Here is an 18,056-nt window from a genome sequence, read left to right on the forward strand (position 1 = left end):
CGCAATCATTTCGCTGGTGCTGTTCTCTGTTTCGGCCGAATTTCATTACAGGCGCGCTATATCGCGAAATTTATATTCCAGCTTAAATTAGAATATCAGATTATCAAATTCTGGAAAGTTGCTAATTCTACTATGGGTTGTGGAGATGGGCGCCGCTTTTACCACAACGTTCCGGCAACATTAATTAAACACAAATAAATGTAACTAGACTCCTATATTCCTGGCGAGGTTAACGCAGCAACGCAAAGCCAGTTTATCCGTATATATTTATCTCTATAGCGCGTGCGATACTATAAAATCTCGTTTCCGACCAAACTACGAAGAACAATGTGGAATGTACCGAACCAAACAGGAATTCGATCGACATATATATTTCTTTGTGTTTCGATTTCGAAACCAAATTCAGGCTTCACCTGCTAAAATGACATTTTTGTCGGGTTTGTCCTAAAGAAGTGAACCGAAACGTCCACGAAATGTCGGAACAAACCGCAACGTACTACTAACAAGTGCGATGGAAACTCGAAGATTCAGAAATATATCATCCAATCGTCGTGAAAGTTTCAAATCTATAACGATATGATGATACTTAAAAATATCCGAGATAAGTCGCAGAAGAAGCCCATTTTGTCATATGTTCAAAGAGTCGGCTGACGACAAAATTGAATGGACAGGTACGTGCATGGTGAAAGTAGATGCGAATGAAGTTTAATCGAACTAGTACCGGCGTTATGTACTTAAGTTGTATTTATGTGTACATCATAGCACACAGATTATTTACGAAGTAATTGAAATTAATATTTACAATTTTATGTAAACAGACCGTATTCAATGGAACAAATTCGTGGAAATTTTATTTCCACTACCTATCCGCTTATTTTTATCTTCGACTGGATATTTCCTCTTAAGACATGTAGATTAGGTCGTAAGACGAAGAAAATTAAAATGGACGTAAACTAAACGTCGATTGGATGTTTTTAAGATGTCGTGTACCGTTTGGATTGCCGCGATACAACGAAAGCATCTCAATATTTTTTCACCTTTTCTATTTCCTCGCGATATCGAACGAGCGCTACAGCCGTCAGTTTGCTTGATAATTTTATTTTTGGAAATAAAAAGCCTATTACTTTTAACTCGGAAGAGGATCCAATCGTTCACAGAAATCGACCATCGACTGCGCCGTGAATTAGAGATTTAATCTGGCAGATTAGATTTTTTCTATCATTCTGGCAGTAGAGTCACGACGAACGAAGAAGAAGAAGTTTCTTGGCTAGAGATTCTCGAAAGGTAGGCAATATGTGTGTCACGTGCTGCGCGCCGCCTTTACCCTCCGCCCTTTCCGTTGCGCACGTTCTCTTCTTCAGCGTCCTCGTGCAGGGCTACAACTAGCGATGGGACCCGATCGAGCGTTCTCAAAATAAAATGAACGATCGTGAATTAAACGTGGATAATTTTCGATAGAGTGTACGTTCAATGCATTGGAATTTTATGCATTTATTGAACTCAATAAAAATTTAATTTAAAATTTATTGAACTTACTTCGTAGTAAATATTTGTGTAATACAATGTAACGTAGAATTACAATGTAATATAGAATTTATTAAATTGAATGTATTTGTATGGCACTAAAATCGTTGGAAAATTAAATACTTCAATGTGTATTGAAGAATGAAATAGCGTCAGTCTGTTAGATAAAATATCTTAACTTAATTTAAAAAGCTAACAAGCTTACAGTTGATCTGATATTAACTTGTTAATCGCCAGTTACCATTTTAATCTTTTGGATATGATAATGTTTCATTCGCTGATCTCTTACTTCTTAACGTGTCATATTATCTTTCTTAAAATATACTTTTTCTCGAGACTTAAAATCCACCTAATTGCAATTAATTTGTTTGAATTCTTTAAAAATTTCTCTTTAATTCCTTTAAGTATTAATTTTCTAGAGGTTTCCGGTTACGAAATAACCCGGTTAAAATGGGTTAAAACGTTTAAACGACAATCAAGAAGAATCCCATAGCCGTAAGTTGATGGAAAATTACAAAACGAAGGCGAAACTACAACAGATACGATCCATTAGTCACAACGCAAGTTTCGATAAATCATTGGCCTCGGATGTTAATACGTTCCACGTAGAATATCGTATTGTTCCGACGTGGGTATTGGTCCCATCGCTATTCGCAGATCACGTGCAACGCGTCAGGGTCGTAGGGTGGCGTTCTTGCGCAGGGGAGCAAGAAGTAAGGGTTGTTTCGTGAGCCGCATACGGAAAACGGCCCAGCTTCGATAAACACCGAGCGACGCGAGTCTACTGAAAATCGAGAGACCGAAATTTCCGCGACAGTCACGAATTTTCACGGGCACCCATCCAAACTCGATCTATCGCGAAGGTCTTCCTCGCGTTTCTGCCTTCCGATAGCGAGGGTTGGAGACGAACGATGGCGTTTTCAACGCGTCAAACGCGATCTTCAGAGAAATATTCTCTATAACCCTTTACGGTTTTCTTCGCCACTTCGAGGAGAGGAATTTCGTGACTTGCTCCACTTTTGCTCTTCAATGCCTCATTTATCATCGATAAACTCTATTTACATCTGCTATTAATGCCACTTGATAAATTCTGCTGGCAAGTGACAATCAAATGCACCTATTACGAAAAAATGCATTATAACTACATCTTGCAACGAGTTTTCCAAACGACCCAATACTCGAGGTATTTTCGCTAATTATTTTGAGCTTAATCAACCGCAAACCGCAAAGTACTCGATATGTGTGTGAAAATGTTCTTAAACGCAATTATGCAAGGCACACGCAATTAGGCAAACAATGGAGAATAAACAATTTCTCTATAGGTTTCACTGGTCTATCCGCGTAGTAGAAAATTATGCGTGTGCACAAATATCCGCAATCTAACGATCAACTTTTTAGATATATTTCTTTTCTACCATGCAATAACGCCAAAAGTAATTAGATTCCAGCGTTTTCGATGATGCAACATGTACAATTTCAAGATTCGTAGTCGAGGCCCGCATACTAATCGAACACCTCGTAGAAGTCGTTAAACGGCAACGGGTACAACGGCGTTCGTATTCAAATAGATACGAACCAATATTACCGGCAATAAGTTCTCTGATGGGCAATTACGAAACTCCTGCAATTCGATATCGTACGCGGAGTCGTGAAAGCTAAGCACTCGCGTTACTTGAACTTTGAAGAGGTAAGACAGCGCCGCGAGACTGATCTCCCTATGCTCAATTACTAGAAGCGGATGAAAGATCGTTTTATCGTCTCGTGTGCGATGCTTTACATTATTCTTTGAGGGAAAAATTGCTGCGCTCTGCTCGGACAGAAAGCGCTTTCATGTCGAGTGAGATGCGTAGCTCAAAGGTTGAAATGTGAAACAACAGTTGAGAGAGCAGTGTAATGGTAATGAATGATAACAAATGCTGTTATTTCAGTGTTCGTAATTTGGAAAAGCAACAGTATAACGAGGGATATGTAAGCTTGAAGAGCAATGTGGTTTTTTCATGGAAATTCATACCGGTCGAGTTGAAAGAGATTTTTTGTAACCAGGTTAATGACGAACGCTTCTAAAGATATTTTCGAAACGTAAAATATCGTGGAATTATTTTTTTCTCATACTTTCCAATAATGATACTTATTCCGTAGAATTTATGCTCTAAGAACGAAATCTAATTAATTTTAATAATCAGTAGTTAAATACGAAAATAAGTTATCAATTAGTCAGAGAACCATAAACAGTTCCAATCGATGTTGCCCTTTTTATCATCCTCGATGTGTTACTTTACGTACAATAGTTGCTACAGAGTGTTAAAAAAAGTGGGAAATATTTAGATGATTTAGTGGATAGGATTCTAGAGATCAAGAAAATCGAGGAAGTCCATGGAAGATAATTTCGTTTGAGACTTAGTTTTCAAGTTGCAACCACTGCTAGTAGCGCAAGTCAATGAATCAGCTGGCGGATCTCGATCTTCGTTTCGCTCGCATTTTCTCATTCTTACACCGAGATAAACGAACGAAACTAAATATAACGGTGGTAATTCTATCGTTATTCGTTTCATAAAACAATCAGAACACCCAAAACTCGCTGTAAGTCGTGCTGAAATCGACAAATTATTTTATCTACGAATTTTGTTTATAACAAATCCCACCAATTAGAATAATACTCAACAGAAATTCGCGTAATCGTTAACCCCTTAACCTACGATTTACGTTCGAGAATTTTGAGCCGAAAACGTAAACAAGCTATTATATATTATATTATATATTATATTTGGCCCGATCATCGTACTACGGGCCATGCCCGTAGTCGTAGGTTAAGGGGTTAATAGGCTGCGAGATTTCACGTTAAAGACAAATAGGAGGATAAAATACTGCGCACTAGTCGCGTATTTACGTATAAAACTAAGACAACGATCGTCAGTTTACTTCTTGAGACCTCTCGTATAGTTGTACGATCCATCAAGAACTTAAAGAATTATCGTAATTCTTCGTACCAATAAAAGAATGCAGTCGTTAAGCGACAATGGTTGGCCAGAAGCTCTAAACAGTGGGCGCATCGAGAAACCATAAAATTATTCTCCACTGATCTGGAGATCAGGCGATTTGCTTTAGAGCCCTTCTAACGACCTCGCCGCCCATCTGGAACGTACCGCAGGGAGAAGGAAAGAACGGCGAAAATCGTCCTTTCAAATAATCGTTACCGACGGCTGCGCCGAGTATACTAGGCCGGGAAAATGATGACGATTCGAAGTGACTCTACGAAAGAAGTAGCGCGTGTGCCTCGTCTTGAACGGAAGAGGGAAGTTGGCGAGAAGAAAGGGGATGAAAGTGTAGAGAAGAAGAGGGAGTACGCGTGTGCATCTCTTCTCGCCGCATTACCATAGCAATGGCGGCAAATCAAATTGAATAAAAATTTATGTATCAGAAAGGCAATAAAACGGAATAGATTTGGGGCAGAATGGGGCCGAATCCATCAGCCAGGATCCCGATAAAGGTGGATCGTTTGGGTCCAGAGCTGCGTCCAGGGGAGGATCTCTGGCCGTGTATCCCTTCCGATTGGAGCGGGATTGTCGAATTGTTGCCACGAAATTTATTCCACCTACACAGCCACGCATACAAACACGGCCGTCGTGGAAGGGTATAAGCGGGCCAGCAACGCCACCCTTTTTCCACTGAAATCGGCTTTACGATATTACGCCGCCTAGGGAAGCCTGGGACATCCGGTTTATGCGGACGCTCTTTCCTACCTTCGTTCTACACCTCCGTACGCCACCACTTCTCTCTCTCTCTCTCTTTTTCTCTTTTTCTCTTTCTCTTCTTCGACAACGAATCGGGCTTAGTGATTTCTTTTGGAAAATTCTCCGTCGGTATTCGTTTCTTTTTTTTCTTTACCGAATGTCCGATCCCATTGTGCTATACGACTATTTGAGACGTTATACACGCCATCCGGGAAGACAACGATGTTTCTCATACAGCACGCGGTTTATTTATTTCGTTTCTGTATATGTAAGGGTGGTTTTATACGGTTGTCTAAGAGACACGGTGAATACGAATTTTGTAAATAGAAATGAACTCGTATCTTTCGATTTGTAAAGGTATCGTTGGTTTATTTTTAAACGAGGGTTATTTCTTGTATTTTTGTAAAAAATTGCACGGACAAAATGTTAATTTTTCGATTATATCGCAGCCAGATTGCTTAATATTGAGATTCTTCGACAAATTTCACGATCGATAAATATTATTTTTTAAGCGTCCAGATTACGAATAATCAGTGCAGGTGGATTTTTTGCCTATCATTGACGGTGAACATATTTTATTTTGTTTTTTTTAATAACATTACGATATTACAAAACATAAAATGGATATGTCACGTCGAACGCTATAGCGTATCGAATAAAAGCCTGTTCTCCTTTTACTGATTTTCCCCATTTAAAATTCCAACAACGTCGTAAATCCTGACGAGACGATCAGCTGAATAAATTAATCATTGCCATTTATAGGATCGTACGGACGTTCTCGTTTGCTTTCTCAATCTCACAAAGGGGATTCCAATTTTTCGCGATTAATCGAAAACACCGGAACCCTGGATTGCTCGACGAGAAACGTTGAATCGAATCAAATATTTGCAAGACCCATTTAAGGGTGCGCGGCCCTCATCTACCGCAATTTTTTCGCGAACGCCGGACCATTTCTGGGCCAATGGCTCGAACAAAAAGAATAGCCAGGACAGAAATGACAGTTTCCGTTGAATCGAGATAAAGACATCGCCAGGTGAAGTATTTGATCACCCCATAGGAGCGGAACAATGAAGACGAGCTTTTATCCTACCGGTGACGACATCGTTTCTGTGAAGTATGGCTCCGTCGCGAAATTCGGAAAGAATCCATATCCATGATCGTTTTATGGAGCATTAAATCGAGCCGAACATTGAATCGTCTATGAAGAAACCACCATGATATATGTGTAATAACAATATCATGAACGAAACTGTTTTCCGTTATAAACCTCTTATTCCAAGGATGACAGAGAAATTAGAATATCCGCGTGTCGTAAAATTTATCAGAAAAGAAATTGTGAAATATATGTATGAAAAATGTATAGCTTTAAACTTCTTGTTAAATCAGGTGAGAAATTGTTTTTGTATGATTTTGTATTCTACACGATGTGTTTATACGCGTAATTAATTTTATAGAGTAGCTTGTGTTGTGTAGTTTTCTATTTTAAAAAATTTATTATATTTTTTCAAATCACCGAGGTGTATCATGGCAGAGAATGCAAAAATTGAAATACGTGGCTAGCAATTAGTACAGAAATTAATTACTGAAATTATCGGCAAGCGTCTAAATAAATTTTCACACGTTTCATTTAAATGTTTTATTGTCATCTCAATAAAATCAAGATAATCTTCGTCGACTGAATAATCAATAAGTCACTCACCTAAAGGAGACACTCATCTACTGCAAACAAGTATTTAGACGAAAATGGTTACGTACCTGGAACAGAAAACAGATAAATGGCTAATACATTGTTATGATACATGAGATCTAAAATCTAAATATTTCAGAAATTTTTCAATATACTCTGATTATATTATTATTATTCCAAATTATTACAACGTTTGTGTTCACAGAATGTTTCAAGGATAACAGACAACGTACTATATTGACCGACGAAAACGAGTTAACTCGGTCCTTAGAATAATAATTTCTTCATTTAGAGATCCCCTATCCTTCTAAGTAAGTTTCATGCTCGTTACAAACAAATTATATCGCGTTCATATTCGCAAAAATTAAAACTCGCCTAACTAAAATCGATCTGTCTTTGCTGTTAATTTTGAATTTTATAATTATAGAAATGTCCAGTTATGGGATAATATGCTTCACAGTTTAAAACTGATGGAAATCAATAACGTTAAAGTTTGATTTTCCAAGGAAAACTACCGGGTACCTAAGTATCTTCGGACTTTGGAGTTGCATATCTCGGACACAGGAACCATCTGGCGTTTCGTAGGGCATGCATTTGCTCAAGGACGTTATCCAAGTGCTTGGTAAGCACACTGCCACTCCTATGAGGCTTTAATCGTACACAGTCATCGAGAATTCTCAGGGCACGTTTGCCAGGCTGCTAGAAATTAGCAGTAGCCAAGCCGAATCGTGTTTTGGAAAAACAGACCAGATCCTCAAAGACTTGGTTCGCTTAAAGAGTCAACTTTGCGTAAACCGCGTTGACGCGCGATTCTTTTCATTTGAATTTTCAAATAATAGAATAAGCCAAATTTATGTGCATATACGATGAGAGACAGAAATATTTGCAGTTGGTTTATTTATAGAAATAGGAAGAGAAGTATTTTCCATATCGTTAAATGTATTCAAATATATGTAACTGTACGTCATACATTGATGTGTATACGAAACGTTATGCAATGTGTATAGGAAAAATATACAAGGTTGAAAGTAGATCGTAAAGAAATTTTGAAAAAGGAATGATGAAATGTAGAACCAAATTTTGCCAAAGGATTACTATTGGGTTGACAACTAAGTGATTGCTAAGGTATTGACAAAATCCGCACTTAGTTACCAACTCAATATTATCTACGTTCAAATAGAACGTAGGCAGTTATTTGTCAAAAGGGGAGGTCCATTAAGTATAACACAGAAATTTGTTGATAATACTGTACGAATATTTTTGTCTCAACAAAATGTTATCTTTTCTCATATAGGTTGCCAAATTGTTCAATTAATTGTTCTTTCATGTATATTTATTACTGCTTCTGTGCATTAATTCCGTAGTTACATACAGTTACATATATTTATTATTATTTATAAACAAAATATATATATGTATATATATATATATATATATATCGTTGGAAACTGTGAGCTGTAAACGATAAACTGATAATTCACTGGTAAACATTGTATCGTCTTTTCGCTTGATTTATTTCCTACCGAAATCGCTATAATAATTAACGTCTATGCACGAGAAAGTAGTTCGATTTTGAGTCTCTGGTAGCCCGCGTTTGCCACGATAATTGATTTAATTGATCTCACGCGTGTGCTACGTCGTTATTGATGCGTGGTAACGCAGACGAGCTGGACTGGCGACACATTAAAATTACCGATCCAATCAAGTTGGCAGGCAATGACGCGAGATGCCGAGACACGTAGGTCGACACCAATTGCAAGCAAGGTAGGCTAGCTTTGAGAATCAATCGCGCACGAACGAACATTCAAACGCCTCGAAATGTTTCACCACGACTGTAACGCGTCAACTGGCACCCTTTTTTCCAGGGATCTTATGGCAATTGTTAGGTTGCCATCCAGTTGATAGAATTTGAATGCTACTCGTAAGACGCGACAGCGGATAAAAGCAAGTTTAAATATAAATGGTAGAAAAAATAGCAGAATTTTGCAAAACAGGTTTGTATTTGAGAAGAGCTGTGAAATCCGAAACGCAAGAAACCAATTTCAGTTTTCTATTCTATTTTGTAATATGGAAAAAAGATATGGAAAAAAATTCGATCCAGAAATATGAAAGCAGAGGCTTCTCCCTTTAAAACGAGGCTGCTTCTGTCGCGCGATTTCTTTTCACGAAGTTACAGCAATTCAAGACGACAATTTTTTCGTCGGAATTTAGTGATAGTTTAATTTTGCGAAGTAGCGTTGTATCAAGCATCAAATATAAATATATGTAATTAGCAAAATTTGTGATTTATCGAACGTTATAAAGAATTCTCTGTACAGTCACAGGTTAAAAGTTAACAGTTCTAAAAGATTTTCTTATAATAACGCGAATGTCAAAAAAGATTACATCGAACAGCACAACGATCATCTGGTTTGTAACTTGTAAAATTTATTTTACGTATAATTATAAAATTGTAGAAATCGTTTGCGCAATAGTAATTTAGTCTGTAACTTAGAATTTATCGCGCAGTAAATTATTGTGGAAAAATCTTCCATACTTTAAAAGCTTTTTTCTCGTAAATCTTCTTGAGTTCCATTCGTGCCAGAAAATAAAAATGTACAAGAGAAGCTGGACGCAAAAGAATCTATTTTTATTTCAATGTACGACGCGCTGGAATAATTCCAGTCTTTTTTAACAACTTGCAACACGTAGAAAATAGTTTCTACAAGTATATATCAATGCTGCATTGATATATATATCCGTGACATTAAACTAAAATATTCATTTTATACAAACCCCGTTTAATATTCGCATGTTTAGACGAGATAACGAATACTCCAAGGCAAAATCAATTTCTTCGCGATCTAATTTCGAGCTATTACGAACGATACAGTGATTTATGACATTAAAAATCGTGCGTATAGGGCGGCTAGGAGAATCATTAGGAATGATCAATGACGAGTAACGAAGCTCCAACCCGGACAAACATAATTCATCACTGATGAAATATATTTGCGTAAGGAATTCGCGTTCCACTTCAACGTATTTTTAATATCCTCACGATGATACATTAATTTTTCCTGGAAGTAATATTGACGCACCGGATATTGAGTTTCCTTGGAAAATGGATCGCATCGTAAATAAGATAATCCACGATGACTTCGACGATCTATTTAATGTCTTCTTGGTTAACAATTATTAATTTACTCTACTTTGGTATATTATAGCTACAGTGATGTTACTAAACTGTGGATCTTTGAGCGAATACAAATTTACATTAACAATTCTTCAAAATCGATCGTATACGATTCATAGTACAATTGACACTTGGTGATATTGGTAATATTAATTATCGATCGTATGCGAATCATTCGTCGCATAAATGTGAAAATGAATGCAGATAGATCTAAAAATCAGTCCACATGATTTCTCAGGCACTTCTGATAGTCGAACAAAGCGACTATTCAATCGACTACAGACTGCGATATCAAGAGCATTCAAAAATCTTCGACGAAAAGTTGAGCTCACCTCTTTTATCTTTCTTAAATGGAACGATACATTTTTGTCTACACCGTTCGATGCATTTTTTAATTCTCCGCGAAAAAGTATCGAGATACTTGGATCGAAAAATAATTAGTTTGGAAGATATTTTAACTTTAATATCGCCAAACTTATCGTACGAAGAAGAAGAAGAGACAGCGTAATACCTCCCCGTCCTCTTCGTTTTCCTTGTCTTTTATACGATAAGTTATCCTCGAACGTGTACCGGATACGTCTATCGCGATACACGTATCGCCGTGTGTAATATAAATCGAATACAAAGAAAAACAGAAGGAGGAATCAAAATGGAAGAGCAGATCGAAGACGGACAGTTTTGTCGTTAGAATCGAATGATTCTGAGAAATCTCGAAGCCCGATTCGTGGCTGTGCTTAATTCCACGTACGAGTAGCGCGTTCCGGCTGTTTCTTTCTTCCTGCTCGTTCTCGTTCACGTACATACATATACATATTGCAATGCCAGGTTTTACGGCCAGGCTCGTAATCGAACTGGTGGACCTCGACTCCTTTCATTGCCCGCGTAAAACGTTTCGATTTGCAATTTCGTCACTTAACTGCCGTGCTGTCTTCCGAAGCCGTTTAGATAAAGGAGGTCAGGTAGCTAAAGGGATCGTGCTTCTACTGGTGATCGTACACGTGCTGTCCTTTTCTTTTCCCAACCAACCGAAGTACGTTCGCCAATTCTAATGGATCTTCTTCCTTCTGCTTGCCCACGACGTTCGTCGTTCCTATTTTCCGGTATCGCAGCGGTAAAAGTGCATCGCGAGGCCGTGAAGTCGCGAACGATTATGAGATTTCATGCTTGTTCAGCTGACAAGGTGGGAAATTTATCGTGACTCGATTCAAACATACTTGGCGATCCGAGCGAATTTGAAAATTTGTTCATTTTGTCGTTTACCTTTCGTGGTGTAAATGAAGAAAAATTTCTATGTTTTTAGATAATTTCTAAGAGCGATAAGAGATCATATCTTTTTATGCAAAATCCTGTTCGTAAATATTACGGCATTTGCCAGTTTCGTATAAAATGTAGTAATTAGTTTAGGTAATTATCAAGCAAACGATTGATCGATTAGAATTTTGCATTTGTGCGAGGTTTCGATTCGTTTTAATGTATAAACGCAATTATCTGTTTGAATTGTTCGTTATTCGAAAAATGTTTCATAACGTAACAATTTAGCAAATTTCCGCTTTCTGTAGACGGACTCGTGAAGGAAATTGTGAAAATCGATATCCTTTTAAATGGAATCATATAGTTTCTGACGCAATAACCGATCCATCCCAGCGTTTCCTACGAGAAAGTATCGATCTATTTATGTCAAAAAATCATTACTTTGGCGAATATTTTAATTACTGCCTTGTAAAACCTATAGTACGAAAGACAAGAGAAACAAATACAGAAAGTAGCGTATTATGTCTTTTGTATAGTTTGATGAAATTAACGTGCTACAGCTACGAATCAATCAAGATGTCTGAATATTTATGAGCGATAAGATGTAATTAATAAGTATAACAGATTTAACAAGTTTCATACAGTTAAACGTAAACGTTTATTAAGAAACGGCATTTCGCACAATATAAACATTAATTAGACATCTTTCAATTAGATCTCACTGATTTATTAATGAAGCTCGACGTCATTTGTTCAAAGAATACTTCTGTAATTAATATAATTTGCAATCGTAATGCTCTTTGTTAATTGTTCAATGAAAAAGACGTAAAATCCATATTGTGCGAAATTAAAATGTTAAACGAATTGCTTTCAAAATGGTAACATTTTTCCGTGTCTCATTAAACGCGAGATTTCAAAATGTGCAACATTTTATGTAAAAAATTGACGTATCAATATCGAATATTTCGATGAAGCAAAATAATGATCGTGTGATTGGAATATTAATAACATTTTATTATAGCTTCAATCAAAATATCAAATGTTAAAGCGTAACGCAACGAAAGTTATACCTTTGATGGAAACGGTGTTTTTCATATTATAAAACGCGCCTTCGTGTTACGGGACGTATAATTTTATTGGCGCTTAATATTTCTCGTTAAATAAAACCGTTTAGCGTAAACATTGACCTAAAACAAGCTACGTGTGTAACATGAAAGGTTCGCTGACTCAACGTTTTTCAATTTAGTATATTTCTTGTACATGTAAATTGTACAAGACTCAGTAATATTTTACTTAAAGGGAACAGAAACTTTGTAACAACAAATTTATAAAAATACGAAATATGTAATCAAGTCGACGCTCGATGCCGAATTGATCTACGCGTGGGAAAATATTTTGGGTATCGTTTCCATTTCATACATCCGCTGTGATAGCCGCTCAGGATCATTGCATTTTCCCGAAAAGCCATTTTCCGCAATCATTGATAATTTTAGCCATCCGTTTCAACCTTCGATCGTCCGAACTTCGAACCTTCATCCTGACTCATCGGTTCCTCCACTTATTTTGCCATGTTATATATATCAATCTGAATTTTTCGAATTTTTAGATGGATTTTACAATGACAATTGTACATACCTTGTCTTATGTTTCCTTTAGTGTGAGTTAACGTAAAGATTATGCAAATCGCTAATAAGAATTAATAGAATCCGTTATCCGTATATTACGTGTACGTGAATTTCAAGGGAATATAGTCTATTATTTTATATAAACGCGTCCCGATTTGTTCGAAACCTCGTGTTTACTCAGTGAATTGACAATTTTACAAAGAATACTCGAGTATACATTTAGCGTGGTAGACTGTAAACCGTTGAAGCTCGCTAGCCCTGAGGATGCAGCGAAGCAATCGACGTAATTCACAGCATTTTCTCAAGTGTCTTCTTCGCTATCTCTTGCTACTAGAACCTTGCTAGGGATGACGAAATGCAGGCAGCGGCTCCGGGCGTTCGAAACTTCACATTTTCTCACGTATATATTTGTTACGGATGATTACGTTTAGAGTCTACTGCTTGCTACGTGCGAGATGGTTCAAGTGATGTCAGAATTTAGGTGCTTTAGAGAGCGTATGAAGCGTCTAATTGATAGGTTCAGCATGGTATCTTGTACTGTTGACGTAGCTGCCTGAGTAAGTACATATATTAGAGCAAAATAGCTCTTAGGATCAGCTTTCTCTCGCGGCAGCTTGAAGCGTGTGTATTTTGTAAATTTTGCAAATTTGTTATAATCTTTATATTGGGCATCTTTCTTGTAAATTCCGTGTCATTGGTAATAATCGCATAATATTGACAGAGCACTCGGGCGAACGCAACGATACGAAACTAATTTCTATTTCCTATGTACTTCTAATCTGATTGTCACATTGCACTTCTTTTTTATTCACATCTATATGTGTATATAGAACAATTAGTTTATTTACAATAAATGGATTAAACAGGTGTTGGTTAAACAAGAAACGATGTTATTTAACGTGAACTAATCACAATAACGTATTATAATTAAGACAACTAGATAGTTAATTTGCAACTCTCGTCACCACAGATCCAAACGTTTTCTCTCACGCGGACCACACTCTCTCGAGAATGCTAGCAACACTATCTTCCTGACTTCTCGATTCACAGTCTCTGGCTTCTCAACTGACACTCTCTGACTTCTCAACTAACACTGACTGTTAATTCGTCTTTCTCCCTTAGCATCCCTTTGTCCTTGAGGTGTAGTTGTGTTGTCCGTAATGATCGTAGCTGCTTGGCTGAAGATGTCGCTGCTGGGGTAACTGCTATTTTTCTTCTAATTTAAATGCGTGGAAGAAAAATAGAACTACGGGCGCCGGGATTCCAACCCGAGTCCCGAACGTTTGTAACCTAAGGCGCTAACCACTGCGCTACCGTCGTCCGGTCGAAGTTAGTGTCGAGTGGTGGTATTTGTTATCGAGTGCCGCCACAGTCTTTTGTCTTAGCTCCATCATGCACGTGTTCCGCGACAGCTCGTGGCCAGGCTCACGCAGGCCTTTTCCGCGAAACTATTCGATCGAAGGACCGACGATACGTTGTTCGGCACTTCGGCTTTCTCGCGACATTGTTTATAGTTCGCTCGATATCTCTTAGGCCTTTCGTCCACGATACTACAATAATAAATGTACATTGTTACTTGAAAGCATTTCTTCAAAAATGAATTAATACTTTGCGTAATAAATGGTACATTACACTTGAAATTAATGCTGTAATTTACTTTTGGATTCAATAAGTAACTTTTGCCTCAATCCCTATAGTTATCAACCGGGTAAATACACGCGTGTTTAATTATTTGAACAGTTCGATTTTCCTCGACCACCTCGGTCCCAATTGGTTCGGATAATTGACGCTTTACCATACATCCACGTATAATAAAACGAGTATTTTACTACGTATAAACGGGAGTCGGGGGAGCTTGTGTAAAGCCCCGTGCACAACTGCATATTCGAGGCTGTAGGAAATGCCTGTTATAACTTAATTAAAAGCGAATATTATCAATGTACTGTGTTTCAGGTTGGCATCGTTTTCTCGATCAAAATATTAACAAATCAATTACAATATTTTTAATAAATTCTATATACTACAACTGCTTTCCTTACGTTTATACCTAATCTAATATTACCCTTTACTTATCCTGATACTTAAAACTTTTGCCAAATTACTTCAACAATTATATTCGTAAAAATATGAATTCGCTTAAATATCCGCATTCTAATGATGTACATCTATAAAAATACGTTAAACACAACAAGTTGCAAACCCCGGGGCGAATGAACCCCTAGAAGTTTCGGCAGAGCGTAAAACGTGCGAGCGGCATCGATCTGCAGCAAGAAATTTCTTCCGTAATTGCGATTGTCACCACAATCGTGCCGCCGGGCTTCTCTTTTTTCTCTTTCTTTCCTTTTCTCCCTTCTTACGTGGTCTCCTAAATTTCGGACGCAGAATTGCAGGGCGCGCACACGGCAGACAAATAGCTTTCTTACAAAAACTCGTAGTTCCATGCTGCTGCCGGCTGGGCCATTACGATTTAAATTAGTTTCCTCGCGGCCTGGCCAACGGAGAAAGACACCGGGCGGGGTGGGCACGAAGAGAATGATAATTGAGGGAGGGAAATAAAACGAGGGAAAAAGTGGAAGACAGAAGACGGCCGGCGTATTCAAAAGGTCTTTCGCCGTGAATATCAACTGGTAGATATACGCGGCTAGATATTTATCGAGCAAGTAGAATAATAACCCTTTTAATCATTCGCTTCTTGCCGCTGCGCTCTTACCGGCGAAACAGATCGGCCAGAGGGAAGAAAAATCTGCGCGCTGTTGCGAGAAAATAGAGTTTATGATAGTGGAGAATTATTAGAGGTCGCTTCATCGTCCTGATAAAACTCGTTAAAGAATAGAACAGCGAATTAAGAGGACGATCCATAATTCGAAATTGTTTTGTTTCGTGCGCGTGTTCTGCGTGCATCGTTTACAGCTCTCATTCCGATCGAAAATCATTAAGGTCTATTTGGAATGGTTCTTGGTACGGTATCAATGAAACTATACACAGAGACTTAAAAATACCAACAGTTAAAGAAGAAATTTCGAAATTTAATGAACGTTACAACACACGCTTGACTAAACATTTCAATTCTCTAATCATACAGTTTCTAAACGGAGCAGATCACCGGAGAGGACTGAAAATGTATCATGCGGTGGATCTACAAAACAGATTTAAATAGCAATTGATACTTTAATCTAATTTATTAAGACACTTGTCAAAAGAAGTGTAGCATTACCGTAAGATTACATATTATGGCATGGTAATATCCTATCATAATTACTAAAAATTCTCTGTGAGAATTGATTGTAATATTCTACCGAATAAAAAAATAATTATATCTGCTGTAAGTTAAACATGCAGTTACATAAATATCTGGACACGGTACTGTCTCTGTATTTGTTGCTTCGTACAAGTGAGAGTGATTTGAATATCGCGTTGTCTATTTTATGAAAATATGAGCCACTTATCGTAGCCTGAAAATATGTGACCAATGTCTTTCTAACGATAATATTTAATTTAATTTAATTTAATAACGAGTACTGTGTTGTAGATTAGTCGATCAAGAAAAACCAATTCGTTTTCTTGTTGTGTTTGTCTTTATTATATCGTTTACTCTGGCGTTTTACCTTTTACACTTTCTTCGTGCGTGTAATGCGTATCAATCTGTTTCCTTTCAAAAACAGGCGAACACAGCCCTCCAATTAGCCGAATATACTTCAATCAGTCACATTACTCGCGTCGAAATTAACGATACAACATTCGTCGCTGAAAAGGGAACCACCTGAGAATTTGAATTTCTTCCGAATTTACAAGCGACCATCTAAAACAGCACGTTCCCAGGGACTGATGATTTATTAAGGCGGCTCAGCTACCGGTGTGTTTCGGCCTTTTCGTCGGTGATATATCGTAGGAGCTGATTTAAAGTTCTCTGCCGAAAAAGGGCTAAGGGAGTAAAAGGGCGAGGAGACGACAGGATATAAATTAAGTCGCAATAAAACGGATCACGTCATTCTTTCGCATGTTTCTTCTCTAACGTTCTCCAGGGGATGGTGTTCGACTAGTGAAAATCACGCGGTTTCGTCCGACAAACCGTCTCACAGTGTTTTAACGTGGCTCACAGCGAAGCAGTTTCAGTTGTGAGGCGGTAAAAATTCTTTTTTACCAGAGAAAAAATTCAATCAAAAAATTGTACGCGTATATTTGATTGAATATTTATTTTTAATCTTTTTTTCTGAGGTTCATTAAGTCATCGAGGACTAACGTTGCGTTAGCGCAATATTTGCAATTTCTTCTCAGTAAATTCGCATCTTAATTTTATCAAGTTCGAGGAAATCGAAGTATTTCACGGTATTTTTGTGCCTCTAGTCTGCTTCTGTAATGTATTTATTCTAATGAGCCTTAACAAGGCAAAAAATCATTTTATTCGACGGTGTTGCTTTCGCGTAACTTCGACGTGTTTTTCATTGCTTGGTCCTAAATGGACTAATTTAAAACACGACTATACCATCGTAAAAATGTGAACGTCGAAATCATGGCATATACAGAGAGCCGGAAATAATTAAAGAAGGAACCTTTCTTATGGCGTTTCTCGCGGCGAGAATTCGAATCCTACGTTGCATTTTCCCGTTGGTAAAGAGCAACGAGCATCGAAGAGAAAAGAAGCAGCGAGAAGAGAAAGGAAAAGAGAAGAGAAACGTTTCCGAAGCTTTTTCAAAGAAGATCAGAAAGTTCTTCGAACGTGTCCCTGTAAAGCCACGAACCGTCCCCCTCGAAAGTAAAAAGAGTCTTGCCACAGATAAGGCAGATCAAGATCCGAGGCTAAGAAGAAAAGCCAATTTAAGTCGTAATAGGACGCTTGTCGACGAGTTTTCTCGCCTTTTCGGAAGCGATCGCGTTTCTTGCGGATCTTTATAGAAAGGCGTAGTTACGACCGCCGTTAATTACCTTCCAATTAACTGCCACCTTCTCCACAAAGCCAAAAGCTTCGGAATATCTCGTGATTTTACGACGAATTATCATCGATACCACGAAACTTCATAAATAAGGTAGAAAATAGTCTTCAATTGGAACGATGCAAATATTGC

The 18,056-nt window shown here is 37.7% G+C and overlaps 1 protein-coding gene and 1 long non-coding RNA gene across 2 annotated transcripts in view; one reads left to right on the plus strand and one right to left on the minus strand.

Annotated features, from left to right (window-relative positions):
* The window catches only part of LOC126864728 (E3 ubiquitin-protein ligase MIB1-like), a 64,084-nt gene extending 57,098 nt beyond the window's left edge, over positions 1 to 6,986 (minus strand). Inside the window, exon 1 of the mRNA XM_050616352.1 lies at positions 6,955 to 6,986. Coding sequence (XP_050472309.1) covers positions 6,955 to 6,971 — 17 coding nt within the window. The 5' untranslated portion in view covers positions 6,972 to 6,986. The remainder of the gene's footprint in view (positions 1 to 6,954) is intronic.
* Positions 1 to 18,056, plus strand: part of LOC126864737 (uncharacterized) — a 213,124-nt gene that overhangs the window by 20,975 nt on the left and 174,093 nt on the right. The window lies entirely within an intron of this gene.

The sequence above is a fragment of the Bombus huntii genome, chromosome 4 (assembly GCF_024542735.1).
Source record: "Bombus huntii isolate Logan2020A chromosome 4, iyBomHunt1.1, whole genome shotgun sequence".
Lineage (NCBI taxonomy): Eukaryota > Metazoa > Arthropoda > Insecta > Hymenoptera > Apidae > Bombus > Bombus huntii.